General features: G+C 42.2%; 2 protein-coding genes across 10 annotated transcripts in view; one reads left to right on the top strand and one right to left on the bottom strand.

Annotated features, from left to right (window-relative positions):
* The window catches only part of ppp1r9a (protein phosphatase 1, regulatory subunit 9A), a 52,372-nt gene extending 35,070 nt beyond the window's left edge, over positions 1-17,302 (bottom strand). For 2 of the 6 annotated variants that reach the window (XM_056399966.1, XM_056399967.1), the window contains exons 1-2: positions 12,203-12,671; positions 9,366-10,896 (exon numbers count right to left, since the gene is read on the bottom strand). In XM_056399966.1, coding sequence (XP_056255941.1) covers positions 9,366-10,754 — 1,389 coding nt within the window. In that variant the 5' untranslated portion in view covers positions 10,755-10,896; positions 12,203-12,671. Of the gene's footprint in view, positions 1-9,365; positions 10,897-12,202; positions 12,674-15,455; positions 16,294-16,825 lie in introns of those variants that run through there. The other 4 variants (XM_056399963.1, XM_056399964.1, XM_056399962.1 and 1 more) reach the window with 4 other exon arrangements.
* Positions 14,924-26,473, top strand: sgce (sarcoglycan, epsilon). Of its 4 annotated transcripts, XM_056399993.1 has the most exons (13): positions 14,924-15,221; positions 16,377-16,484; positions 19,890-20,012; positions 20,307-20,464; positions 21,026-21,098; positions 22,328-22,526; positions 23,128-23,290; positions 23,462-23,676; positions 24,152-24,178; positions 24,645-24,833; positions 25,188-25,231; positions 25,877-25,914; positions 26,081-26,473. In XM_056399993.1, the coding sequence occupies exons 1-13, from the start codon at positions 15,173-15,175 to the stop codon at positions 26,129-26,131; spliced, it is 1,437 nt and encodes a 478-aa protein (XP_056255968.1). In that variant the 5' UTR covers positions 14,924-15,172; the 3' UTR covers positions 26,132-26,473. The 4 variants fall into 4 exon arrangements, with proteins under 4 accessions (XP_056255968.1, XP_056255971.1, XP_056255970.1 ...); XM_056399996.1 differs by lacking the exon at positions 16,377-16,484 and having other exon boundaries at positions 14,931-15,221; XM_056399995.1 differs by lacking the exon at positions 25,877-25,914 and having other exon boundaries at positions 14,932-15,221.
* Positions 26,474-26,509: the final 36 nt, after the last annotated feature.

The following is a 26,509-nucleotide window of genomic DNA, read 5'->3' as shown; positions in this document are numbered from 1 at the left end:
AGTCATTTTCAGGTTCACTTTGACTTGAGCAAAAAACTGAGATAGGGCATACAATATCTTCTTGTTCTCCAACTTAAAAAAAAAAGCACTTTTAGACTTGAAGTAACAGAGGAGAGATAAGGGAAGAAAAAAAAGATAGTAAGAGAGAATGTGAGATGGTGAATGTGTTTAACCTAGGCAGTGTGGCAGGATACTGCTGCCTGCTGCTTGTATCAATATAGAGAGATGGCCAGACTACAAGACCAGGCAATGCAGCTGCAAACACAAGTCTGACTGCTATTAGGGAAAAGAGTTAGAAAAAAAAGTTATTACTTGCCTTTCACAAGATGCACAGTGTGGAGACAGAATCATGGAACAACACTGTCTGCATGTGGGGACACACCCCAAGAGACTAAATAAAACTTGACAGCGTCAACAAATGTAATATGACGCGTATCAATGTGTTGACCCACATAATCCAATAAACTGATCCCCTGGAAACAGCAATGTCAGAGCATTCAAACCTTATCTGCTTTAATAACTGTGTGAAATCTGTGTCCTCATCACGTCAAGATGAACAAACAGCTACAAATTTCTACATTCAAAAATCTAAATCTGAAATGTCTATTTGTGGATTACATCATGACAAAGCACGTGGAGATCACAAAGTCCGTTTGAGATGGGAACCTGTAAATGCACCCATCATCTTACTGCACCTTTCATTGACATGTCACCCCCGATCCACCGACTAACTCAGACACAGCACAGTACACACGCAGACACACCTCTTTCTCTATGAGTCAGACAAAGTCAGGCAACCTCTCCTCTTTCTTTTTGTCATTCCTCACTGTATCAACCAATATCTCTTCTTTTCCCCCTGCTTATCTTCACACTCATCGATGCCTGTGACACACACACACACACACACACACACACACACACACACACACACACACACACTTTTGCTTTTTTTCTCCAATAGTAAAACCCCTTACAACAGAGCTATTGGTGCTTAAGTGCAGACAGCAGTTCTGCTTGGGTGTGACATTTTTCTTGTTATCTGATCTCCAGGCCCCCGCGGGAGGTTGGATAAAGTTTGGTTTTAGTCTTCTGAAATGCAGTTTTATTGACATTTGTTGGACGCTGCTGTGACTCTGCAGATGCCTGGACGCTCTCAGCGACTGACTTCAGTAAAGCCCGAGCCCTCTTAGTCGGTTTAAATGCCTCTCTCTGTGTTTGTTGTAAGGGTGTTTGAGTGTGTATGCTGAAAGTGCACATCAGATATTTGCACGATAACAACAGGAGTGCATATGCATTTAGGCTGTGTGTATGTGTGTCAAGCCAACTGAAAGTTCATTGCAGGTAAAAGTCTGCAGATTCAAGCGTGCATACATGGCAAGCTGGTGTAATGAGTCAAGATTCATCTCACTGGCTATGCTGCTGGATGACACCACTTCAGCCACATCATTTCTGGCTGTCTGTCAGTACATCAGTCTGTCTGGATAGCTGTTGGGCTGGCCTGATGGCTCCCCTTTGGGACAGAGGAGCAGGGGTTGGTCAAGGGCCTGCTAAACTACAGGAGAGAAAAGAGGATGAGGAAGACAACAGAACATAGAGATAATGCTGGATAAGAAAAAGGTAAAAAAGAAAAAGAGAGAGAGAAAAACTGAAAGTGAGGAGGGGGCAGCAGAAGGAGAGAGGAAAAGGGTGGGCTCGGACAAAGAAAGGGACAGATGAGGGGACACAAGAAGAAATGCAAGAAGCTTTAAGATGATAAGAAAAAGGAGGGGTAGTAACTGAAAAGGAAGAATCCAGTTAACAGAGAATGGGAGGCAATATCCACTGAGAGAGAAACAGAATGACTCATATGATTCATGGGTTAGAGCAGCAACAGACAGTGAGGCTATTGAAGAGTGAAACAGGCAATAAGAGAGAAATAAAGAAAAGAACATTAAAAAAAAAAAGACAAAGCTGAGACAAAGCTGAGGAGCAGGCAAAGCTGGGGGTAATTTGCTTCAGGCTTGTTTGAGCCCTTGCCTCTGATGTCACGGCGTGGTGCCCAAGCCCGGCCAACCACCTCTAAAGGTATTTAAACTGGGCCTTTGGCGTGTCGGTGCCAGTGCTGCTGCCTGCCCTGCGCTTTCCAGACAGTGGATGCTGCCCAGGGCAAAAGGAGACGGGAAAACCCAGGAGAAATGTTCCTACTGCTGTGGCACGAGCCCAGCAAACCCTGCAGTGGATTAACTACATCCTGGCACACGCGCACACACACGCACACACACGCACACACGCACGCACACAGTTTGTTTCTGCTGCGACAGCTCAGCACATTTAAATTCTATTACTTCTACCTGTGGCCGTCTACCCACACACGCACACACAACACCGGGCCGGAGAGCTGACAGGTGCTGAGGAAAGTGTCTGGATGCTAAGGGGACGAGACAGTTGCTGTTGATGGGAATGAACTCAAGCCTTGCAAGAACAGACCGAGACTGACAGATATGATGATGTGGAGATGGGAAAAGGACAGAGTGAAAAAAGAGAGACACAAACACAAACATTCAGTGTATGGCTCTAAATAAATGAGAGTGAGAATGTATAGGAGTTTACAGTCAATTCAAGCCCAAATGTTCTGTCATCTTGACGTACAGCACATTCGCCCCTCGTCTGAGGAAGTGACTTTTGACACGTCGGGGAATGCCATGATCTTACAGGTCAGCAATTCTTTTTTTAACTTCAGATGGAGCTTCTGCTTACAGAGTCGACACACACTGTTCATACAGTACAAGACAAACATTGCCAAGATGTTCTCTTTGAAATGTAATTCAGATTTAATTTCAGGGTTGTGTTTTTACTCCAGATGATGAAACTCAGCTCAGCTTTTTGTAGCCAGGTTGTGTTTTTTTCTTTTAATCAAGAATGCACTTCAGTCCACAGATTATGGCACAATCACACTGGGTGCCATGACTCCCACCTACAAACCAAATCATGGGCCAACTACAGAACGACAGACACAGAAAGTGAGGGGGGTGGCGGTGGGGGGGTGGGGCTACAGATTTAAACAGGGGGCAGAGAGTTGTAAACAACTGCAAGTGAATGACTGCAGACAATACCCTGCTTTATGTTATGCCTTGGTCATATACAGAGGGTGGGAGGCTGGGATCACAACTAAGGCCGCAACAACACGTTGCTTGTTACAGCGCTGATGCTCTAAGGCCCACTTGCTATGCTATGTAATTCATTAGGCTGCCACAATGACTAGGCAGAGTCTGGGACCATATTTCTACACAGCATAATAACCACTCTGTATGATCTGGACTGTTGCGAATGTGGCACAGATCTTTAAAACTATCATAGCCACAACAAAAAACAGTCTAAGGGCTGATAATTCGGCATTTGATTAAGCGTACGTTCAGACAGTTCACCTAATCATGCTCCTGACTCACTGTAAACAAGGACATGGTGACTGTGCAGCACTCTGAACCTTCCTCAGCAACGACTGAGCAAACACTGAGAACACTGTGTCACTGAGACTCTCTCTGTTCAGTTTTTTACCACAATAAAAACTGGCAATGCACTGATGATATCATTAGCAGGGGACCAAAATTGCATAGGTGGGGGCTGGATGATGGCTCATGACACAGTCCACTGTGTGGTAACTGACCAGACTAAAAAAACCGCAAGGCACTTCTCGCCTTTCCTGGATCATTAAAAATGCATCCCCCAGGGAGGATCGGGTGGCACCGAAACAAGCAAACAAAAACACCGCTGCATTAATAATGGAGTGACTACGCTACATGCACGCACAAATACGCACATACCCAACACCCAAGTCTGGAGTAGTTGTACCTGTCAGGGATAAGAGAGGAAGGAAAAATCATTTTCCTCTTCCATTTATAGCTGGACTGTTAGAAGAAAACACATCATTTCATTGGATGGTTTGAGCTGAATTTTAATGTACAATCCGTAAGAAGACTGGAGGATTGTTTATGCTGACCTTTCAACTCAAATTTCTGCAGTGCATAATAATATATAAAGTCACATAAGTTTCAACAGTACTAGGTCATCTGTAAGGAATCTACAATATTTAGTCAAGATTTTCGGTTTAGCCTCCCTAAAAGAAGCTTAACCAAAATACCAGACTGTCGTTGTGAGTGAGCTCAGCCGCTGTTTTTGCTGGTCTAACCAAAATGTCAGCGGTTATATAGCTGCTGTCGCAGGGTGTTAGAACTCTCTCCCAACAAAACCCTGTTCCCTCCCATTATACCCAGCCACAGCTCGCATAACTCGGAAGTAGACAGCCAGCTTCCCCCAGCTCGCAGAGGGAAAACATCAGAATTTAGGGCACAAAGAAGAAGATTTGGATACTGAAGAATGTAACAACTGAAATATGTACAGATACAGAATGTTATGTAAGCAAATAATGTGGCAGAATACCATTTACGAGTTGTGTTGATGACGAGACTGACTCGTCCATTGAGAATGGTTGGAAAAAGAGGTTTTATCTGAAGCACCATCCACCAGACTAAGGAGGCTAAGCTGTAGCAATGCTGTTGCAGACTTAAATTCTATTTACAAATGACATTGCCGAAATCCATGTCAGTATTGGTTCCAAAACTCAAGAAATGTTGCACATATATCATCAGCCAGAAAGACAGACTGCCCTAAAGTACAGTAATCCTTTCCATCAGAAAATACGGTCAGAAAGTTCCTGGCTGGAGGCCATCTAATTTCAACTTGTGAAGCACAAGACTGTATTAGGTGATGCTCCAGATAAGGAAGATGTTAAAATCACACAGATGTTTACTGTTGAAGCATGTGGATAACGAAATTGTTGAATTTGAACTACCACGTACAGTAGTGAGGACAGGTCAGAAGTTACATCCTGGCAAGAAGCTGGGAGCCTCCACTGTCATGTACTGTATTAAGGGCAGTCATATGAGTGCCCAAATCTTCAAGCGAAGTTACCGTCTCTTAATGCCTGACAAGTCTGAAGAGAGCAACTGGGATGGTGTAAGTTGGAAATTTCTTTCTTTGTAGGCATCAGCGACTTTGTCTCTATGTTCTGCTCCAGTAAAGTACAAGATCAGTCCCTCAACTGGTTTGATGTACTGCAGCGTGAAATGCAAACCAGCATATGAGAGAAAGTACACTTAGGAAATATGTGTAGATTGTTTCTGCAACTAAATATTCGTTGTAGAATCTCACCCACAAGCATGAAGATATCACTGAGGAAAATGAGTCAGTGACCTCACATCACCCAGAGCATAAGTCATGCCCTTTTGATACAGGGAACTAAATCTACAAATTAGCTACATAAGACACAGACATTTGTTCCCCATAGAATAAGAATGAACACAACCACCCAATCCATGCTGCAGGACAACACCCCAGTAAAAATATCTGGTGAAAGATTTTCATAAAAATATACAAAATCTTGCAGCTATACAACCACTTCCACAGTTTATGGCCTTTAGCTCAGATCCATGCTACTGAGCATTCCTCTAACAAAGCAGACGCAGAATCTAATGGACAAAATGCCAGTCACTTTGATCCAGTAACAGACAGCATGCAGAGTGCAGGGGCTGATTTCAGAACCACTTCAGTGGCCATTTAAGCAGCACTACACTCATCACATCTGCTTAATTCCATTAAGATATCGCAACGTCTCCACTGATGAAAATGCACTGTTGCTCTACAGGTGCAAAAAGTATAAAAGACAATATAAATGCCATTCACGTAGAGAGCAGGAGAGGAAAACAAGAGACTGACACATCAGACTGCACGCAGAGGGAGAAGACTTCTACTGTCAAACTCCTGGGGTGTGGTTCAACAAAGAGAAAGAAAACACGCCGCATGCAAAGAAATCGGCAACAAGTGAGAGATAGTTAAAAGCTTTTGGGATCAGTGCGAACTAGGCTGAAATTTTTCAATCCTGAAAGAACAAGACAAGGGAAGCAAACACTGACTCAGATGTATTTGATGCCCTCAGATTAAACACTGTATTCTCTGTGTCACATCAGCAGCACAGAGCATAGCAGTCTAAGTACCAAAAGTGTGACAGAGGATTGACTCTATATACTGCCACATTAATCTATATGCTACAGACTGAAAAACCAAACGTGCGATACTAATGTCAAGGATAAGTTGCTTGAATGAACATGAGATCTGATTCTCTTCTGTAGGTCAGTGCCTACGGGAAGGAAGACCTTGGGGAGCTCACAGCAGTCACTTCTCACTGGGTCAGTCAAGACGTTACAGTGGAGTGAAAGGACGTGGAAGTAATCATTAATAAAAAAACAAAAACCTTGTATGTGTTTTATTCACAAAACTAGGAGTGTACTCCCATGCTTGTGGCTCTGTAAAGCTGTACTAAGGCACAGCAGTGCTTTGAGCCAAATGCAAACATCAGCATGCTAAGATGCTTGCAATGACAGTGCTAAAATTTTAATGTTTAGTTGTGTTTACCATGTCACCATTGTTTAGTGTATCAGCAAGCTAACATTTGCTATTTAGTACAGACTAAGCTGAAAGAAATGTCATTAGCTTAGCAGGTATTTGGCCAAAAACCAAAGTACTGGACAAAGAGATTGAAAATTCTTGAGATCATCAAAGTTATTACGATTCATCGTAAGGAAAACTTGAATATCTGAGAAAAAATTAAATGACAATCTATCCAATAGCTGTTGAGATATTTCACTGAAAGCCACAAGTGCGAACCTCATTGCAATGATGTCAAGATATTTCACAGGATAAGTGAAAACTTTGACCTGCTGGTGGTGCTAACACAAAAGTCAGGAAATCACCAAAGTGAGTGATTTCTCCTTTTTTTCACTTAAAGCCAAAAATGTCAATCTGATGGTGGCAGTAGATGAAAAGCCAGGTGATCATCAGCCAGTGACATTTATCTTCTGGTGATTAGGGCATGTCTGAAACAAAAATTTCATGGCAATCCATCTAATAGCTGTTGAGATATTTTATTCTGGACCAAAGCAGTGGACCACCAAACCAACCGGAGGTTTCTACACTGAACACTAGTGACATCAGCGCTTTTAAAAGTTCTTTGAGCATCTGGACCTGTTATTCTTTTCAAACTAAAGTCAGTGTACATTTTTAAAATATGTTGCTAAAAACTGGTTGTGTATCATCTTCTCCGTGTGGCTGCCATGATGATTTCTGAATTAATTAAGCCTTCAAAGCTGGGATGTTGAAATGATTTATCCGCTTTACAGGGCAGGACTGAAAAATATTACATGAAGAGGAGGGAACGTTAAGTATTAGATTATAAGATGGCAGTTCTTTTTCAAGGCCTTCTCTGTAGTCTCCTCCCACAGGGGTCAAGCTGGACTCGTGCAGGGCCGAGCACTGAGAAAATAGCTTTGTCTCTTTCACTATATAGACGAACAAAAGACAGAACCCTGTTTGTTCCTCGTGTGCAGAGAGGAGGGGGGGTGTGTGCTGGAGAAGTGGGAGGGGTGCATGTCTAATTGTGCGTGTGCGTCTGTGTAAAGGGGGGGGCGGGGGGGCGGGGGGGGCGTTGCCCCTCTTTAATATTCCATATGATGAACGAGCGTCGGTCCTTTTCATAGACAACAGAAGCCTTGAATCAACAGACAACAGAGCAGCAGATTCCCCACCTGCTCAATTTAAATGGGACAACAAGTTCTACAGTTCTCAAATTCACTATGTAGTAAAAATAATCTTCTCTAAATCTATCCCAAGAAAAGCCTTTTTTTTAATCAAAAATAGATACTGTACATATAATATGCTATTAGTTCAAGGAATTAGAAAACACATAAACTTATTACATTTGATGCTATCTTCGAGCCAGAAAATATAAGGCATGAATCATCATCGATAACTTATTAAAATATAATGAACAAAGTGTTCACATTTCATTTGAAAGATTGCATATCCTTGCGTAAATGTGCACTTTCGATTTCCATGCACGTGAGGTTGAGTCCTGAGAGGGAGGAAAGGAGAAAAAAGGAAAAGGACCCACTGCAGAGACAGTACAGCATAATTAGTGAGCCAACATCACATTTTCTCCCGAGAATAACTGGGCTAATTGTTCTGGTTCGTTACAGCATGTTAATAAGATTGATCCTCAACCTGTGGAATGTTTGTGTTAGCTCCAAATCTTTCAATCATATGATCAGTCGCTAAATCACAACTGTACTTTGATCATACACACATCAAGTGTATGTCAACAAGCTAAAAATCTCAAAAATAAACACTGATTTCACTGACAAATTAAACAAAAAGGATGAAAAGGAACAGAACGAACTAAAGCATGTTGTTTATTACTACAAACATTAAGCTTATTGATTCCAAATGCTTGAGGATAAAGGCTAAAAAAATAATCTTCCAAATCCATCTTCCCAATCCACAAACAACACTGGCTGCATTGTGTCCAACTTGGCACTGAAAACCTGATAAAACTAAGGCATATGATGCAACAAAGATTGTGGTAAAGCTATTTCTATTTATTGAAAAAAAAAAAATTAAAGAAAATTGGCTTGTTACCAGGGAGACTACACTCTGTGGGAACTGGGAATTATCACCATTAAAAACCTTATTGTGATGTGATTACCACCTCTCCCTCCCCTGTGAAAACCCCATAGGATGAATGGTAAAAATGCATGTAATCTCTAGCTATATGTCTGGTGATATAATTGAGCATAGTGGTCACAGTAAGGTTACATATTAGACACACACAAGGTACATTATATATCTGTATACTATATATACAATATATTTGATAGATTCATATAGACTCTGCCACTGTATTATACAAAACATCCTCATCAAACAGTTAAATAAATGAGTTCCTGACCTAAAAGATGGTAATGGGACTGCTTGAGAAAAACAAACACAACATCTTGTGTGAAAACTGTGTGGGTGCAGAACCAGCATGACTAACACATGCACAGATGTTATGCTCATGAATACGTCAATTTCCCAGAGGGCGATGCTTTGACCCTCAGTCTCTGCAGCACGAAATAGCTACAACCCTTGCCATCAGAAAGCAACATAAACAACATATGATAATTTATCTACCATATAGCAGAACATATCAAAGGAAGGAAATGTGAAATGACAGCACACTTTAAAGGTCGAGGATAGAGATTACTGATATCAGATAATTTTTCATGATAATATGACCTCATAAAAATATATGTAAGGACAGCAAATCTAACCACGAGTAGTTCAATGCTAACTATTATTACAAGCCCATAAAAAGGAAGCTCTGAATACAATATTAGCTCTTTGTTGTTTTAACCTACTTTTGATAAGAGCTGCACAAGGGCTTTTATGTTGGATTGTGTTCAGAGTGTTTACACAATTTAGGCTTCCACAACAGTTTTGTACGGCACCCGACTTACTGTAATGGGAAAAGTGCTGAAGCGAATCTTTCTCTTTGGAGGGATGTCCTCTTTGTTTTCTTCTGGAAGACCAGGAATCTCTGTCAGATCAGAGCCCGGGTCGTAGACAATATCCTCGTCGTCTCCATAAAGGTCATCCTCAGGATCCGTGCAGCTTTCACCCCAACCCTGGTAACAGGCGTCCCCGTCTGCGTTAAAAACCACACGCTCATTCCCAGTGTATTCCTCATCGGGTTCCTCCACCTGGTCATTGGGAGATTCATGGGGCTTGTCTTCTCTTGAACCACCTCCATCTTCCTGGCTTTCAGCTGGTGTAGTTGGGGTTGGCAGGGGCTCTGGAGTGGCATCTTCGAAAGCTTTGTTGGTAATCACGGCATCATCTGTAGGTTTTGAGGTTTTGGACACTCCTAGATCCTCAGCATGTTTTCTTGTTTCTGAAGGTTTCTCCTCTTCTTCACAAGAACCATTGAGATGGCTTCCATTGGTGGTAGCCCCAGAAAGGTGCCGTCGATCTCCGCCCATCGTCTCAACGTTGTCTGCTTTGTCTTCGGCTTCCTCCTCTTGTGGAACTGGTTTCACCCCCGCTGTCTCTTCCCCGGGACTGGGGCTCAAGAGGTCCTCAGAGGACGAAGATGTGGGAACCTTTCCCCCTATCCTGCTCCGGTAGTTTCCACAAACAGGAGACTGTCGTGAATCATCCTCACTGACATCACCTCCATGGCGGTGGAATCCGTCTGGTGAGTAGAGGGCTCGCCTACTGACTCCTCTGTAGGACACACCCTGGTTGTGGTGGTCAGCATTTTCAAAAACAGCACTGAGCTGACTGACAGTCGGTGAGGATGCCTCTGTTCTGGAGCAAAGCGAGTCCAAGGAGTCCGTACTGCCTCGATTGGACCTGGCCCCTCGCCAGTCATCAAGGTGCTCATGGGAACCTCTTTTATCACGTCCGTAGGGAAAGACTGGTGATTGGGACTGGTCACGTGACTGCTGCTCAAACAGCTTCCTGGTTTCAGAGAACTTTGCTCCAGCGCCTCCAACCCTTTCAGCTGACGAGGAATGCTGGAGTTTGATCACTGAGCCATCAGCCTTGTTGATGAAGTTGGTGGGCTTGACCAGCTTTTGTGGCGAAGAATCTTCTCGACCCCTTGTCTTAGATGCTGAATTTTCCGAGCCCATCTGCATGAACATGTCCTTAATGCGGCTGACATGGCTGCCATACTGACGACCCCTTGGTTGTTTCCGCTCAAGGTCTTTGGGCTTTGAGTCTCCATCGATCTGAGGCTGGTCAAAGGCCTTCTTGAGTGCCTGAAACTCAGCCCGGTAAGCATTACGGTGGGGGGAGGCACTCCGGAGGCTGGTCCTCTCCCCCGAGGCCTCCGTCTTCAGCATGATGTTGTCTCTGGATGCAGAGGAGATGTCAGCATTGCCGTGGCCTCATTAGAACGTGGGAGTGAGGAGTCAAGTTTGCCCTACTGCAGCGCTGCCTAATCTTTCAAAGATGATGTTTTAGTTCTTTTAGGCCCATTCACACCTGTGAAGATAAAGAATTTGTTAAAATAGAAGCATTTTGTAAAACTAAGAGATTATGTGAGTTCAAGAGAGATAACTATTTAACCATGAACATAATGAGATCACTTTAACTGAAAGTGGCACTTTCACATTAAAATGATGATTACAAAGCTAGAAAAGAGATAATTTCCACCTTCCATCAATAACACTATTCAGAAACGTGTGAAATAAAAAAGCTCTTAGTACAAGAGAACTACTTGTGAAAGCCGACTGGCCTCTAAAAGCACTGTGATGAAGTTGTCTATTCAGCACTACTGTGCTGTTTACCTTCTCAAATCAATGCTGTACACCTCAGTGTAAAGATGTGATCTCTTTGTGTTTAAAATTATGTTATACCGTTTTCCCCCTCTCCCCGTCACTCTGTTTTCTATAGTGAGCTGTGACCCATGTACACTGCCACATCCCGCAGCTTTCCAAACCATCACTGACATTATGTTGGGTCCTATTAAATGTCAGCACTCAAACAAAGCAATGCATGGTAGTTTGAACCTTTACTGCACAGAGAAAATGTTGTTGAATGCACCAAAAGATGCAACATTTCACGAACATTAAGACTTGCAGTTTAAATGTTGAGTCTATGTCTCTGCCCTCTGCCCACCATAATACAGTGTTAGTGCAGGTTAGCAGGCTAGTATGGTAGTTAAATATTACATACCTACAGCCAGTACTATTTAATGCTGTTTGAAAATGCATTTCAAAGAGAGAGGAATGAAATATGACACAATAAAGTCAAATTAAAATCATTAATCTAAGTTGTAGTGAAACCCACAGCCTGGGCGGTATGGATGCAGTAGCAGCAGCAATGGCTCAAACCTAAATGTCCTGGTTCAGTATTCAGTATTCACCATGCTGGACTCTTTCTGGTCTATAACACATATGTGAAATCGTTGGGCAAAAAAAATCCGTTTGAACTTGAGGAACAGCCTGTGCTGCTTCGGAGGGTATTGGACAGAGGAAAATAAAGTTAAGAGGTGATGGATGAATTTGAGGCTTTAACGTTGTGTCAGTGGGATCAGACAAACAGGCAGAGCCGCACATCAGCCACACCGCACACAACATGATGACAGCTCAGGTTTACCGCTTCTCACACTGTTTACCATGTATTTATTTAAATGTGTCCCCTTGTACAGATTTCTGAGGGGGCAACAACTGATCTTTCTCAATAATTGCCCCAAAAAAAACCAAACAAAAAAAAACAAGTTAACTGTTTACCACAAACCACAGCGATGTTGCCTCAATGTTGCAAAAAACAAAAGAGTCAGACTTACATTCATGGCTCCGGCTTCGTTTGACGCGTGATAGAAATAAACAGTAATCCAGAGGGCAAACTGGTGGAAAACAAGGATGCTCTCGCTGCAAACCCTTTCGAACAATAACATAGCAACCCCACGCTCGGAAATAGTCCGGGACGGAATCGCCACTATAGAAACGTTTGGACATACTCGAGCCGCTTCAACGCCATTGCAGGCAGTGGATGATGCTGCCAGTCGCACAATAGGGGTGTCGGTGCAATTTGGCAGCTCCTCTCACTGAAAGCTGCACTGTGGCAGCGTATGCAAGACGCCAGCGTCCGATATACGTCTGCAGTGTAGTAAAGTGAACGTACTTAGCTATAATGATAGCCGGTGATTTGCAAATGTAAAGCCTCATGTGACAGGTGTTAAAACCTGAACTGCGGCAATGGTTTGGTCCGATAATCTGCTGCGCGGAGGGGGTTTCAGTGAGCTGCAGTCTGGCATAAATACCAGCACACAGCAACTGTAACTTCACTGGCTGCTTGTTGTTCATCTGTGGGGTTTGGGTGTGGTAGAGGGTCAAAGACCAGTCTGGCTGTGTGATGGGTGCTCAAATTAGGGTTGCCCAAAGTGCGGGTTGAGGACCACCAGGTAGCCTCCAGGAGTTCACAGGTGGGGTAGAGCCAGACGATTGGGTAAAGTTGCTCTCCACTGTTCACTCCTTAAAAGTCACTCTAATGAGAGAATATAAATGAATACAACATTTACTCCCTCAGTCTCATCAGTCTATATATAGGTGCAGCTGGCCTTTAATTCAGTTGATGGGGCAGAAAAATGTTTTACAGAGACTGCAATGAAATGAAAAATATTAAAGTTGGCTACTGAACACATAAAAGTGTATCTCACACATTCACCATGACTAAATGCATATTCACACTATGAAATTATCTCTAAAAGTTTGCAGTCTCTTTCCTAAATTAATCCATTAATATTTTAACAGTCTTCTAATAAAGAAGATCAGAGTGTAAAAATTCTAGCTGGCTGGGTCACACAGGAGTCAACAGACACCGCCTCAAACACGGGACTGAATCCATGTGATAAAGTATTAGAAAGGAAGCTTTGTCCACATCCAAATATGTGATTATTTTAACCAACAGGACAGAGTTATATAATTAATTCTGATGTGTTATAAAACATGGCATTGTTGCTTACGTACAAAAGTATGGATCAATTTGGATAAGGCACACCACTGGATAAACATGTTACAGTTTCATCAAATTTGAATCAAAAAGTGAATTATCAGGATCAAGCATGTGCATGTGCTGCATGAATTTAAGTGATTTTTATACTTGAATTTTATCTGTCACCTTGTCAAATAAATCCCATAATATAAATCTTATTTATAAATGTGTGCAGTCAGACATTTAATCTGCCATTATATGCCATTTACATTATTATGTAATCTGAGTCCATGCTAGATGCACTTAAGGCGCACGTACGTTATGTATTGGCTGATTATTTCAAATAAAGTATCTATCTATCTATGTATCTATCTATCTATCTATAGCCAGTCTAATTTTTCAGTACCAGCTGCAGTGCACTGACATGCATCTTCCATTTAGAGTATAAGGGAAATATTATATCAAAAAAATACAAACTTTGTTGAAGATACAGTATTGTTTTTCAGTGAGGTACACTGTATCTGTTGTACTACAGAAGCTACAGTCTGTCCCTTAAATGCATTTAGAAAAAGATCTAAATGCTGAGAGAGGATCCAGAAAGAACATAGGAGATATGAGCAATTATCATTTATCATTTCAGTTCACTACTAAACACGAGCAAATTCGGGAGAATTGCAGTGTAAAAACTGAAACAGAACAGACTATCAGACCAAATCAGAGTCAAATCAGACACATTTGGCCATTACCTCTAATGCCAAGAGGGAAATGCTGTATTTCCCCAGCCTTAATTACTATGCATCTTCGTGCGTGTATAGACCTATAGTGAATGTTGTGATGCATTTATACCCAGTCCAAACACTGACTATGTGAAGATGTTGCTAAGCAACCTAAAAATAATCTTAAGGGGATAAAAGGGAGGGTGAAAGAACAGAACAGCCATGCACTGCAGAGCACAGAGGATGGATGGCATCCTGTTTATCACCACAGAGGAAGAAATTAATCCAGTTTAAATATCAAATAAGAGCCACGCGGTTACCACTGTCACCATGTTAACCAGAATTAGGACGATTTTCTGCAGGATCAGAAATACTCACTCAGTGGTGGCTCACATCAGTGGAGTATGAGGGGCGAATCAAGAGTCCTGCCGCCCTTTAGCTGGCCTGACTGGGAGCCAAGGGGCCAAAACATGACCATCTGTCTGCTACCACTGTCTCTGCAGGGGGTCTGGACAGATTGGAGTACACCGCTCAAACATGTCTGTGCCCTCTTACAGCTGGGCTCAGGAGGTCAAGCCCTGGGTGGGGTGAGGGTTTGTGTGTGTATGTGCATGTGTGTGAGTAGTGGGTGTGTCTGTTTTTCTGACATCATGGAGGGTTAAATAATCAATTTTTAAACATTCATCAAAAGGTACCTTAAATCTGAAGTGGACTTTGTGGACGACTAAATGTAAGTGACAATGAAATCACATCTGCACGTTGACCTACATGACAAGGACACAGACAGTTCAACAGAAAGGCAGACTCACACTGCTTGAGTTTGATATACAGGCAGACCAAATTAAAAAATCGTCGTCAATCTCGAACATCACACGGAAATATTTCCTGAAAGGTGTGGCGCTCATGATTGTGATTCACATCTCGTTTTTAGCCCATGTTTTACGAGACAACCATCTTTTTCCATCCAGATGTTCAGCCAATGAGAAGTGCAGTTTCCAGTGAAGGAAGGAGGCGGAGGAAGGAATGCTGCAGGATGCTTATTATTATGGCTGTCAAACCCAGTGGCTATTAGATAAAACATCCATTTTCATGTAAGATTTACGGGGATGATGAGCACCATGTCCGCTGCAGCTGTCGCGGTATGGCTTGGTACGGGTACGTATCGATTAATGGCGGAATTGTCAGGATTTTTTTTCTCGCGTTTGCTTTTGATGCCGTATCCATGCTAGTTAGCTAGCGAGTTAGCCAGCTGCTGTTTAGCCGCAGTGCTCATTTTTTCCAAGCGGCTGAGGAGGAGACATGGAAAAAATGGCTAACAATAGACAGCTATACCGTTATACGGGCTGAGTGCCTTAGGGTTCGACCCAAAATGTGTGTTTTATACAGTACCTTACATCTCTAGCGAGGAATGTACCGCTAACGTTATACGTTGTCTTGCTAGTTCTTGTCAGTCGTTCACTCAGCTTTATTTTCCTTTGGGAAAACAGCCCGTTTCCCCTCGTGCAGGCCTGTGTTTATATGTAGAACAGGTGTATTATGAATGCCTAATTAAGTAGTGTAGCAGCCCCAGTTATTCTTAATGACGTAAGAGGAATAAATGAGATAATATTATAATATTGCTGCATTTTGTGAAGCATGCACAGTAACAGCATCCCATTTGTTGCAGCTGCTTTTCACTTGTACACACATTATTTGGAGGGGAAATATACACCCAATTTATTAGACCACTAAAGCTGATGTAGTCTCAGTCATCAGAGAAGCCCCGAAATTAATTCTACCTTCATGAAGTTTTTAATGTTACATGTCCTTGTATCTCTAATGGTACAGACCATAAACCCAGCCAGAAGTCTGAAAGTGAGACACGTCACTTCAGGGGCAGAATACGTTTTTGATCTGATGCTATGTTATGAACTCTTCAGACCTCTTAGGCCATCTGGAACAGCTTTCCCAAAACAAAACATAGAGAAGCAGTGTTCAGTTTCCATGCTCCATGTATCTGACACAAACTTCCTGAAAACTTCTTTTTTATTGAGGCTTGAAACTTTTGCATTTGCCACTGTCTATTATTATGCCAAATTTATTACATTGTACTTCTTTATGTTTCTGTTAATTCTGTTTAATTTTAGTTCATTTTTAATCCTTACTTTATTCCTCTTTAACTTCAGACGGTGGGGTTTATGTCAGGGCTGTTATTAAACCGCATTAGTTTTAGTTAGGAGGACCAAACAAACTGGCAACCTCATGTATAGTTCAGAATGCCCTCGAAAGACACATTTGTTCCATTCATGCTTTTATTCATTGATCCAATAGTTTACATTGCACATGCCTATGATGTGAAACACAGCGCTTTACATGAGAGACATGTCCACATGGAGCGATCCATGGGCTTGAAGCAGAGAACAACCATGTACAGAGATGGTGAGTCGGTGTGTGCAGTGGTGCACTTCATGTGTTGACCCGCTGTCCCCTCCCCCATGTCATAACACAGTGACACGCTCAACTGGTTCCCCATTAATACTGGCATAATTGTTTGCAATTGTCTGCAGTCTCACAGACTTGGCCCACTTACTTCTGTCGTAACAGTAGTTTACTGAATTTATATTTTGTCTAAACCTTTTCCTTGCTAGACTTAGAAGTTATCCTAAATCATTAACTATGTGACAAAAGACTGTTTCCTCTGTTAAACATATGATACACAGATTCAACAATGTAGGTGATGAATAACTTCTCAACAATTGACAAATAAGTAAGTTGCTTACCGCTATAGATTCCTAGAGCATTGATCTGGCTGTTTGTTGTCCACTCTTGTCTTCAGTCATCTTCTTCTGCTTCTTGTGACACCAGCTACTTTCACTTCCAGGTTTGTGCCTAGAACAACAAGGCTCAAACTCATCGCAGGCAGAATACCAAAGCCTTGATCCTAACAGTAGCAATCCTTGTTGTCTGTGCTTCCCCAGCAGACACCAAAGAAGCACATGCGTTCCTCCTGACCTGGACTACATGCATAGATGAAACTGATTCAGCAGATCCAAAGGACTTCCCTGTCCGACTGACTGTGCCTCTGCTAGCTAGAGGCCTCAGTTAGCTAGAGCTATTAGAGGGACAAGGCTGGTTTATTCTTTCCACGTTGCCAATGGCACTTTTAACTAAAACATCACTCCTGAGACTTCAGCCAGCCCAAGGTCAGCTCAGAAAAAGCATAAAATCTGGTTAGCCATTTCCACCGCCCCCCCAAGGCCTGTTAGTCATGTAGTGTATGGACATGTGCGAAAGTGGTGTGTGTATTATAATGTGTCCTTTATAGATAATACTTGAATTCTAGTACGTATGTGAGCACAATTATTGCAAAAGTGTAGCTTATTTTGTGCATTACAATGCACATCTCTGTCTCCACATTTGTCCTGCAACTGGAGCCGACTGGTTAGTTTGCAGTGGACAGTTTAGTATTAACCTTTAATTGGTGATGTATTATGTACTGTAAGAGTGCTGCAGTTCGTCATCTCAAGAAGGCCTGGCAGAAAGTCAGCTCGCCACAAATAAGCAGATCTGATGCTATTAGCAGAGCCTTGGTGTAGCTTAGTCAGTGATCTTTACTTATACTGGCTGCTCACTAAATGGAAGTGACTGCGATCAAAGGTGAGGGTGACACATAGTCCAGTAGGAACCCATATGCTAGACTGGCTAACATAAGGCAGCCAGGAGTGTGTGTGTGCGTGATTGGCCAAAATGGTTGTTGTTGCATCAAAGCTTTAATGTTGATAGGCTAAAACACATTTCAAATCCCACAGGTCGTTTCTTATTCCTTCGACCATTAGGTGAGACCAGGCCATCTGGGCTCTCTTCTATGTCCTGCCTGTCTCATCTGTGGACGTGTCACAAATGTTTACACCACATCCAGTTGGTCTTTAAGTAGAATAGAATAGCCGGTACGTGACCTTGACCGGGACTGTGCGACCGTGGTTCTTTGTGTGGGTAAGAATTGATGAGGCCCAACGGTCGGGTAATAGAAACTGAGAGTGTGCATTCAGAGTGGGATTTGCGGATCGACTGAAGTCATCACAGAGGGCGCCACCGGTGTGCTGAAACCGAATTAGGTTTTATTCTTGGTCTCTGAATAACCTAGATCCTAATGTCATGGGTGCAGTGGTAGCAGCAAGAAGAGCTATTGCATGGATTAGTCATGCGCAGGTGGTTCCCTCAATATGTCCTTGGAAAGAAATGTTTATGGATGTAACCTCAGGTGTCTGTAAGTACCACCACATTTAGTGGCCGCTAAATGCTATTGATTGTATCTAGCTGTGATCAAGCCCCCGGGGACATGGGACATATGGCCAGTTCAGCGTCTCCGTTTGTGGCCACAGATGAAGCCCAGTTTAACATACATATGGGGCAGTTTACTTTACTCAACTTTACTCTTCCAACAGCTCATCAGTGCCAGACTGCAGTTAAGCAATTTGGCCTTGTAGATGTGGACTCCCTTAATAGGAGCTTACTGTGTCACCTAATCTTCTTTAACCCCTTTGTGCACCCTGGTAATAGATAACGCTTAACAATCGAAGATCACATACTGACTTTTCTTTCATGGATACGGATTAAAATGTAAATCCTGCTCTATTACTCTCTTCAGCAGAGACTCTCCCTGGAAATCAGCTACTGTTCCTGGAGAGGGCTCACACTGCATACGTAGAGGGCCACTTAATTTTGATGATGCCAATGATATTGATGTAGAATATGTTAATTTGTTGTTGATGAAAAGATGAAGCAGGATTTGTAAAATGGTTTAAATAAGAGGAAGGAAGGCACATTCAGCCTCACAGCTTTCCTAGGCCTTCCTCTAGCTGCTTAATGCGTCTCGAGTTGTGTCCGCAGGCGAGAAGAGTTCAAACTCTCTCCCTCTCTTGTACTTCATAGCACAGATCTCCAGTTTTCTCTCCCTCCCTCTCTCACCCCCCCCCCCCCCCCCCTTCCTTGTACATTCAGTCTCCCATGGTGATTAAAAATTGAGTGCCCACCCAGTGAGGGAGGGAGAAGGGGGGAGAGAAAAAAAAGTGAGAAGAGAAAAACGCTGCGCAAAAATGCTGAGAGCTTGAAAGAAGACAAGTGAGCAAGAGAGAGTGAATTAGTGAAAGAGAAAGATGCAAAAAAAGAGGGAGAGAGCTGGCTAAAGCACCTCCGGTCTTACATTGTGCAAACTTTTCTCAAGGGGGCTGCCATTTTCCTAGCAGTGCCCTTCACAAATAAGGACTAAATGTTAGCGTTTGAAATGGAGTGGGGCTAAACAAGAGGGCATAATAGAGACGGAGTAGGAGGAGGGCATGAAAAAAACTCAGTACAGTCTGAATGAGGCTCATTACTGCTGGTTTTACTCACAGTACCTCGGCTACTTGCCATTCAAAATTCATTGGTTTAACAGCTTGTCATGCTATATACAGAATTATAGTGTTTCTGTCAGAGTTTTTGCCTTTGTGTTTGGCTGTTTCTAGACTGCAACCATGTATGAAGCTCATGTTTTTTCCTTCCAAAGAATAAGAATACAAGAAAATTAGACAAATCTGTCGTTGTGAGCTGGATCTCAAAGTGTGAAGGAGTTTAGCTGCTGATACCAGTGACCCAAACGTTTTCTTTATTTGTTTTCACCTTAGCGCCTTCTGTTCTTCTTTAATTAGTGCTGCTGGTCCTTAATGATGAATAACACACACACACACACACACACACACACACACACACACACACACACACACACACACACAAACACACAGAGAACAGGAAACATTCTTATCTCAGGAGCTAATTTTCTCTATTTGTTTGAAATCTGTATTTCAGTGGTCACCATCTTGTCGAGGTCTCATGCGGACCGTAACGTCTACCCATCTGCAGGAGTGCTGTTTGTCCATGTTCTGGAAAGAGAGTACTTCAAAGGAGAGTTTCCTCCCTACCCAAAATCAGGTACTACAGCATCATAGCCCCACTTTTTGGCACTTTGTTATAGTAATCGATAAAGACAAGTTTTTGTGTTTAAGTATTTGATTACCTTAATGTCATTCAAACATTTGTACCCATATAAAGCATAATTACCATAGTACATTGTTAATACATCATATATCACAAGTAGAAAATGCTTAGCTGCAGTTGGCAAAACTTCTATAATTCACCTAATGGCTCTAAATGTACATTACTGAATTGGTTGTGACCCATAACAGAACAATCGAGTGCCCGCTCATTAAACTGCTCTGCTTGCAGGTGACGCCAGCAATGACCCCATAACTTTCAACACCAACCTGATGGGCTACCCAGACAGGCCAGGCTGGCTGCGTTACATCCAGAGAACACCGCACAGTGACGGAGTGCTCTATGGCTCCCCCACTGCAGAGCACGTTGGCAAGCCCACCGTCATAGAGGTGGGTGGCTGGACCGCTTTCAAACTGAAGAGTGGAGATGAAGTAATTTGTGCTGCTGCTTATTATGTCAAGGAAGGGAAAGGAATGATCCTTTTAGTGCTAAAATGTTGAACGAAATGAAGGCATTAAATGAAAAGAATACATCATGTTCAGTCATTTAATTGGGAGACAATATCAAGTACTTTGTAGTCTTAACCAAGGCATACATAAAGCTACACATTAGCTTTATGTGTAGCTTTATAGTTACACATTTGGATTGATTTCTACTGAGTTCAGCCAATTTGTGTGCACGCAGCAGTAGTATGGTACAGTGTTACTCTTCTGAGTCTTCAGACTTAAATTCCATTATATTTCTATATGCTTTCTTTGTCCCCCGTAAGCTACTGCAGAAATTCTTTTCCCAAAAGGCTTAACGTTCCCAGCGGTGCACATGTGCCTCTATACAGTGTTTCAGTTGGCTACAGAGCCTGCGTAGTGTATCTAGCTCAGCCTTGTCCAGAGGGCTGCTGCCATATAAGCTGCACTGATCTGGGCTTAAACTTTCACCCCTGTGTGTTGCAGATTACTGCCTATAACAGACGCACTTTCGAGACGGCACGGCACAACTTGGTCATAAACATTATGGCCACGGAAGGTAAGAGGCGCCAGTATGACAGCTTAGAGTGAGCAGAGATCAGACTGTGCAACTTCCCTGATTAAATCCTGAGGGCACATTCAGTACTTGAACGGAGTAATGGACTTCCCCAAAGAGAAAATTTTGCCTTTGATTACTTTTGTCAGCCAGAACTAATCAATCATTACCAAAGAAAAACAGTATATTGTATTGATCTTACCAAGAGGTTTAATGTACCAAAGGTGCAGTATCTTTTTCATACACCTGACACAATAAAGATTATATTTATCTATCTATACAGTTCTCTCACGTTGCATTATTTATGTAACCAACAATGTTTGTATTTAAATATGCATTGTAGTGCTTATTTGCTAGATCAGTCTTAATGAGCTTCAAAATCCATCGTTTAGCTTTTGTCAAACTGTATTTGACAAAATCATTTCACTGCATTTAGTAGCTGGTCTGGAGCTTTTGATTATATGACATGTCCTCATCAGCAGATGAGTTTAAAAATTTGAGCGTCTGCACTTCTATGACAACTTGGCAAACTCCATTTGTGGATGAAGCACATGTTAGAAAAAGCTCTAGAAAAGCTTGTGAAAATGAACCTTGTGGTGATATTAACAGTCAAATCATTTATTGTTATTCTTTAGATAAAGTAAAGGATGGCTCTTAATTGGTACACAGTCTGACACTGACACAGGACAGCCATCATAAATCAGTATCATCTGTTATGCCTTCTGCGAACTGTGCAGTCATGTATTGAAATTTTATGGTTATAAATACGATGTGCAGTATCCTGTTCATCATTGTGACTACACTTCACATCTGTGCATCTATATGTTTGTGCACTGGCTTGTTGACCAGTCACGGTACATGCACTACAATATGAACTGAGTCGGGTGAACGTACAGCAGATGTTCGCGGCGCTAACGTGACATCACTCTCCCTATGCTGTGATGTCATCTGACATCTGGCCCCAGAAGGAGGCCAAGTCATAACAGAGCGGAGCAGACACACCAGCATCTGCTGGACAGACTGGTGAAGTCAGCGTCAACTACTGTACGCTGCAGTAATAAAGTAATAATGATGTCTTAGTCAGCAGAACAGCCCTGCATCATCGCTCTTTTCTGAGGGTTATGGAGTCTAATGGTTCAAGCTCATCCTCCCGGTCTTCTTTCCTACCTCATCTTACTACCTTTCACCACTTTCAACCTTTTATCTAACTTTGTCTTCATCCCTCTGCACAGAGTTCCCTCTGCCCTTCCAGGCTGAGTTTTACATCAAAAACATGAATGTGGAGGAAATGCTGGCCAGCGAGGTGCTGGGGGACTTCCTGGGAGCTGTGAAAAATGTATGGCAGCCTGAGCGCCTCAACGCCATCAACATCACCTCGGCACTGGATCGTGGTGGCCGTGTGCCCCTCCCCATCAATAACCTCAAAGAAGGGTGAGAACTTTGGAGGTTGAACTGGACCTGGGTTGAATTTTTTAACAGTTAAAGTGCTTTTCATACCTGAAGGAAAGCTAAACCAAGGTTTTTTCTTTGCAGGAATAAGGCTTAGCTCTACTTGCTTTCCCATTTGCTTGTATTTTAAAAAAAAAGTGTTGTGAATCACACACTCTTAAAGAATCTCTCCATCAACAACCTCTTCATTTCTCTCAATCAAACAAATTGCATATACTTTCAGCCCACTCACATCATGCTAACATTTTATTTAATTGGGGCCTTGGGAATCCTCAGTTTGCTGAGAATTAGACGAGTACACTTGGCCGTCAGCACTGACAGACACTGTCAGTTGATTTAGTTCAGCAGGGAATAGCCCACATGAACTGCCATAAGTTGTGCATCAAAGATTCATGCTGACGTTTTGGAAGATGAAAGCATCTAGGAGAACACTCAGTGGAGAAGAAATGCTCAGAATATTACAAGCCTCAGCATAAACATGTGAAGTGAGGCTCTATCTTCTTTTCTCTTCTCTTCTCTTCTCTTCTTCTTCTTCTTCTTCTTCTTCTCTCATGCTTTATATTTCACTGTCTCCTCTCCCTAGAGTGTATGTGATGGTTGGTGCTGATGTTCCCTTCTCGTCGTGCCTGCGGGAGGTGGAAAGCCCACATAACCAGCTGCGCTGCAGTCAAGAGATGGAGCCTGTCATCAGCTGTGACAAGAAGTTCAGAGCTCAGTTTCACATCGACTGGTGTAAGATTTCTCTGGTGAGGATTCTCTTGAAGATTCGGTCAGGATTGAATTTTGTAGGTTTTTAATGCTGAGGCAACATAAGCTTGTGCTCATGGCTACATAAGCATTGATTTTCAACTTAATCAGCTCACACAGTCTGCTGTTTCATTCAAAAACACTGAATTAACTCTCACTTATTTTTTAAGGTTGACATCAACAAGGTAGTGCCGGTATACATTACCCGTCCGGACCCAGGCACAGGGATCCTGCCAGAATTTGGGGAATACAACCCCCCCTCTGAGTCTCTGAAGAGCCGGGACTACTTTTCCGACTTCCTTATCACGCTGGCTGTTCCCTCTGCTGTGGCGCTAGTCCTCTTCTTCATCCTCGGCTACACTATGTGCTGCCGACGGGAAGGGGTGTAAGTGTGCTTGGTCTTATATTTTTATGCAATTATTGCACCAAACACCCCAACAAACATTTGAGGAAAGCAGTGAAAAAGTTACTTAAGTATCAAATGAGAGACAGATAGGATTGCGCAAAAATCTGGACTGGAATTGCAGCTTGTCATTACCATCTAGTTGTATCGTCCACATACATTAAGTTATCCATAAATTTCTGTCACAGGTTTTGTTTTGTTAATGTTGTCATGTGACGTCTTGATGTTTTGAAGCATAGCCATGACATCGATGATCATTCATCCATGATACATCCTTTCCTCATTCTCCATCATTTACAGGCTGGGAGAGACGTGCCCCCCTCATTCACTCAATGTTCCACATCCCATCAGCATCATTTCCACTCTGTCTTTACCCAAAAGTCCATTCACTTGTGTTTAGATGTCTCTTTAACTATTAATATTAGTATTTAATTCATCCATTTTGTTTTGTTCCTAGGGAAAAAAGAAACATGCAAACACCAGAGTAAGTGTTTTACCTCTCCTGTGTTTTTCTTGATTTTGGTTTCTGTCTCCCCCTCCCCCCTCTCTTTGGTTTGCAGTTTTGTCATCTATGTTGTCACCGATGGCTTTCTCATAACCATTCATATGCTCATCTGTGTGTTGACATCCATTCATCCAATGGGCTGCTCAAAATTTTAATGACCAGATGAAGGGCATTGTTGCTGTTAGCAGTGGCTGCTTTCAATTGTCTCAAATGTGGAAGATTAAGTCAGACACAGTGATAGGTGAGGGTGGATGATTTCTGTTATTCATGCATGAATTGAGTGAAGATCCCACCATAGCAGATGCAAATCGCTGGCATATATTCAAATATTTTAATATACCTTTCCAGTAGATAAAGCATTGCACACGGGATGAGATAAGTTAACACCACCAGAAATGATAACATCACAAGCTCATGTTAAATTCACTGCCTCTCCCGTCTCCAGCATCCAGCTGGTTCACCACAGCTCCATCCAGAAGTCCACCAAGGAGCTGCGGAGCATGTCTAAGAACCGCGAAATCTCCTGGCCGCTCTCCACACTGCCCGTCTTCAACCCAGTCAGCGGTGAGGTGGTGCCGCCCATCCACCCTGACAACTATGAGACCACCAGCATGCCCCTCATGCAGACACAGACGTGAGTGAAGGGATTTGGTGGAGGGAAATAACATTCACACGCTCACATTCATTAGCAAGCACACAGATGCTTGGTTTATAGGCGTTATTATGGGGAAATATAAGTCGAAACAATACCTTTATCGTTTAATCTTGTTTTCAGTGCTCTCTAACCATGCCATGTTTACAGCTAAAGCTGCAGCAGGCAAGTCAGGCCTTTGGAAAATACAACCACAGCTTAAGAGGTTCAAGCTGTCCCATGATTTTTGCTAATGGGCTTGATACTCAAAAATTTTAAATACAACACGCTTTCACATGATACTAAAGGCTCTTGCATGTGAATGTCTGCTCACCATAATATCATTGTTTATTTCAGGAACCTGCAAAATCAGATTACGATACCACAGCAACGGCCATCAGGTTAGTGCTGCCTCCATCTTTCATATTCTAGTTTTACAGTCTGCTTTACTGTACCTGCATGTCTGATATGTAATGGGACTATTTAGCCACATGGTGAGTTACATACATGACATCCACTTAACAAAATTGCAGTCTGTTGCTGAACAGTGCTTCGGCTTCAAGTAATTACAAATAAATATATAGTTTCCTGCCTAATGTTGATCAGGAAGTTAAGTGCAGGAAAGCATGTCTCCTGACAGGATTAAGCACATTAGCTGCACAGTAAAATGATGTAGACCGACTTATTACGTCATATTGCCATGAATATATTGACTCTTTATTGTCATTAACAATATGAAGCCATGTATATCACTACAGTTACTTTGCTGTGTTGCTTACGAACTCAGTCTGTCGTTAAACTAACTGTAAAAAAAAAACAAAACAGAAGCATCCAGACTTTATTGAGTCGAACACAGATTATTGAGAGCTAATCATTCTGGCACCAAAAGAAATCAGGCGTGACAGCTTCACTTGTGAACTTGTATGTCAGCCCCTGCAAGAAAGACAACCAGTTCTGGTGTTGGTGTGTGAGCGCCCTCCTGTGTGCATGGTGGTGAGCTGCATGACGCACTAACCTGCTGCTCTCTCTGTTCACTGCTAACAAAGGAGATAACTATGTCATGTCAACATTTCGAAGGCTGGAGGTAGGTGCTGCGATCTGATAATTAGCTAATGTAGAGATAATTAAAGCTGAATTATTTCAATTAATTACGTTGTTTCAGCTCATCTCTTTTGCTAAACAGTACTAACAGCACATGTACGTTAGTTCCTGTCATTTAAATTGTATATATTTTATTGTATTTATTCCAGGTAAATGGTATTCCTGAGGAGAGAAAGGTGGCCGAGGCCCTTAATTTGTGACCAGAAAACACCAGTGTCGGAGCTACCTTTGTTTCCATATCTATATATTTGTTTTTTTACCTAACATTTGTGCCAATCTGCATGCCTCAGAAGTGTCTTTACAAAGTTCTATTGTCCATATGCATAGTGTGGAAAAGAACAAAAGAGCTTAGCTGATTATAAAGATACATTACAATATTTTTGAATATATGTGTAAATGTTAAAACTGATGTTTGTATTTCTACTTGCTTTGCACAATGGACCTCTTAGAGGAAAAGGGAGTTTTACATGGAAATGCTTAAATTGTCACTTAATATTAATTTTATGTAATGTGTCATGATGACAATAAAATATTTCAAAATAGTCTTTTTTACTGTAATGATCTTTTCCCCCAATAAT

Source organism: Seriola aureovittata, chromosome 16, assembly GCF_021018895.1.
Source record: "Seriola aureovittata isolate HTS-2021-v1 ecotype China chromosome 16, ASM2101889v1, whole genome shotgun sequence".
NCBI lineage: Eukaryota > Metazoa > Chordata > Actinopteri > Carangiformes > Carangidae > Seriola > Seriola aureovittata.
This window is presented reverse-complemented; position numbering and strand designations above follow the sequence as displayed.

What these genes read in the sequence shown, in the direction of transcription:
- sgce (XM_056399993.1), top strand. Translation starts at nt 15,173, where the DNA reads ATGATGAGCACCATGTCCGCTGCAGCTGTCGCGGTATGGCTTGGTACG. An exon ending in TCCTCCCTACCCAAAATCAG is followed by an intron (nt 20,013 to 20,306) that starts GTACTACAGCAT and finishes CTCTGCTTGCAG; the next exon opens with GTGACGCCAGCAATGACCCC. An exon ending in CAACATTTCGAAGGCTGGAG is followed by an intron (nt 25,915 to 26,080) that starts GTAGGTGCTGCG and finishes TATTTATTCCAG; the next exon opens with GTAAATGGTATTCCTGAGGA.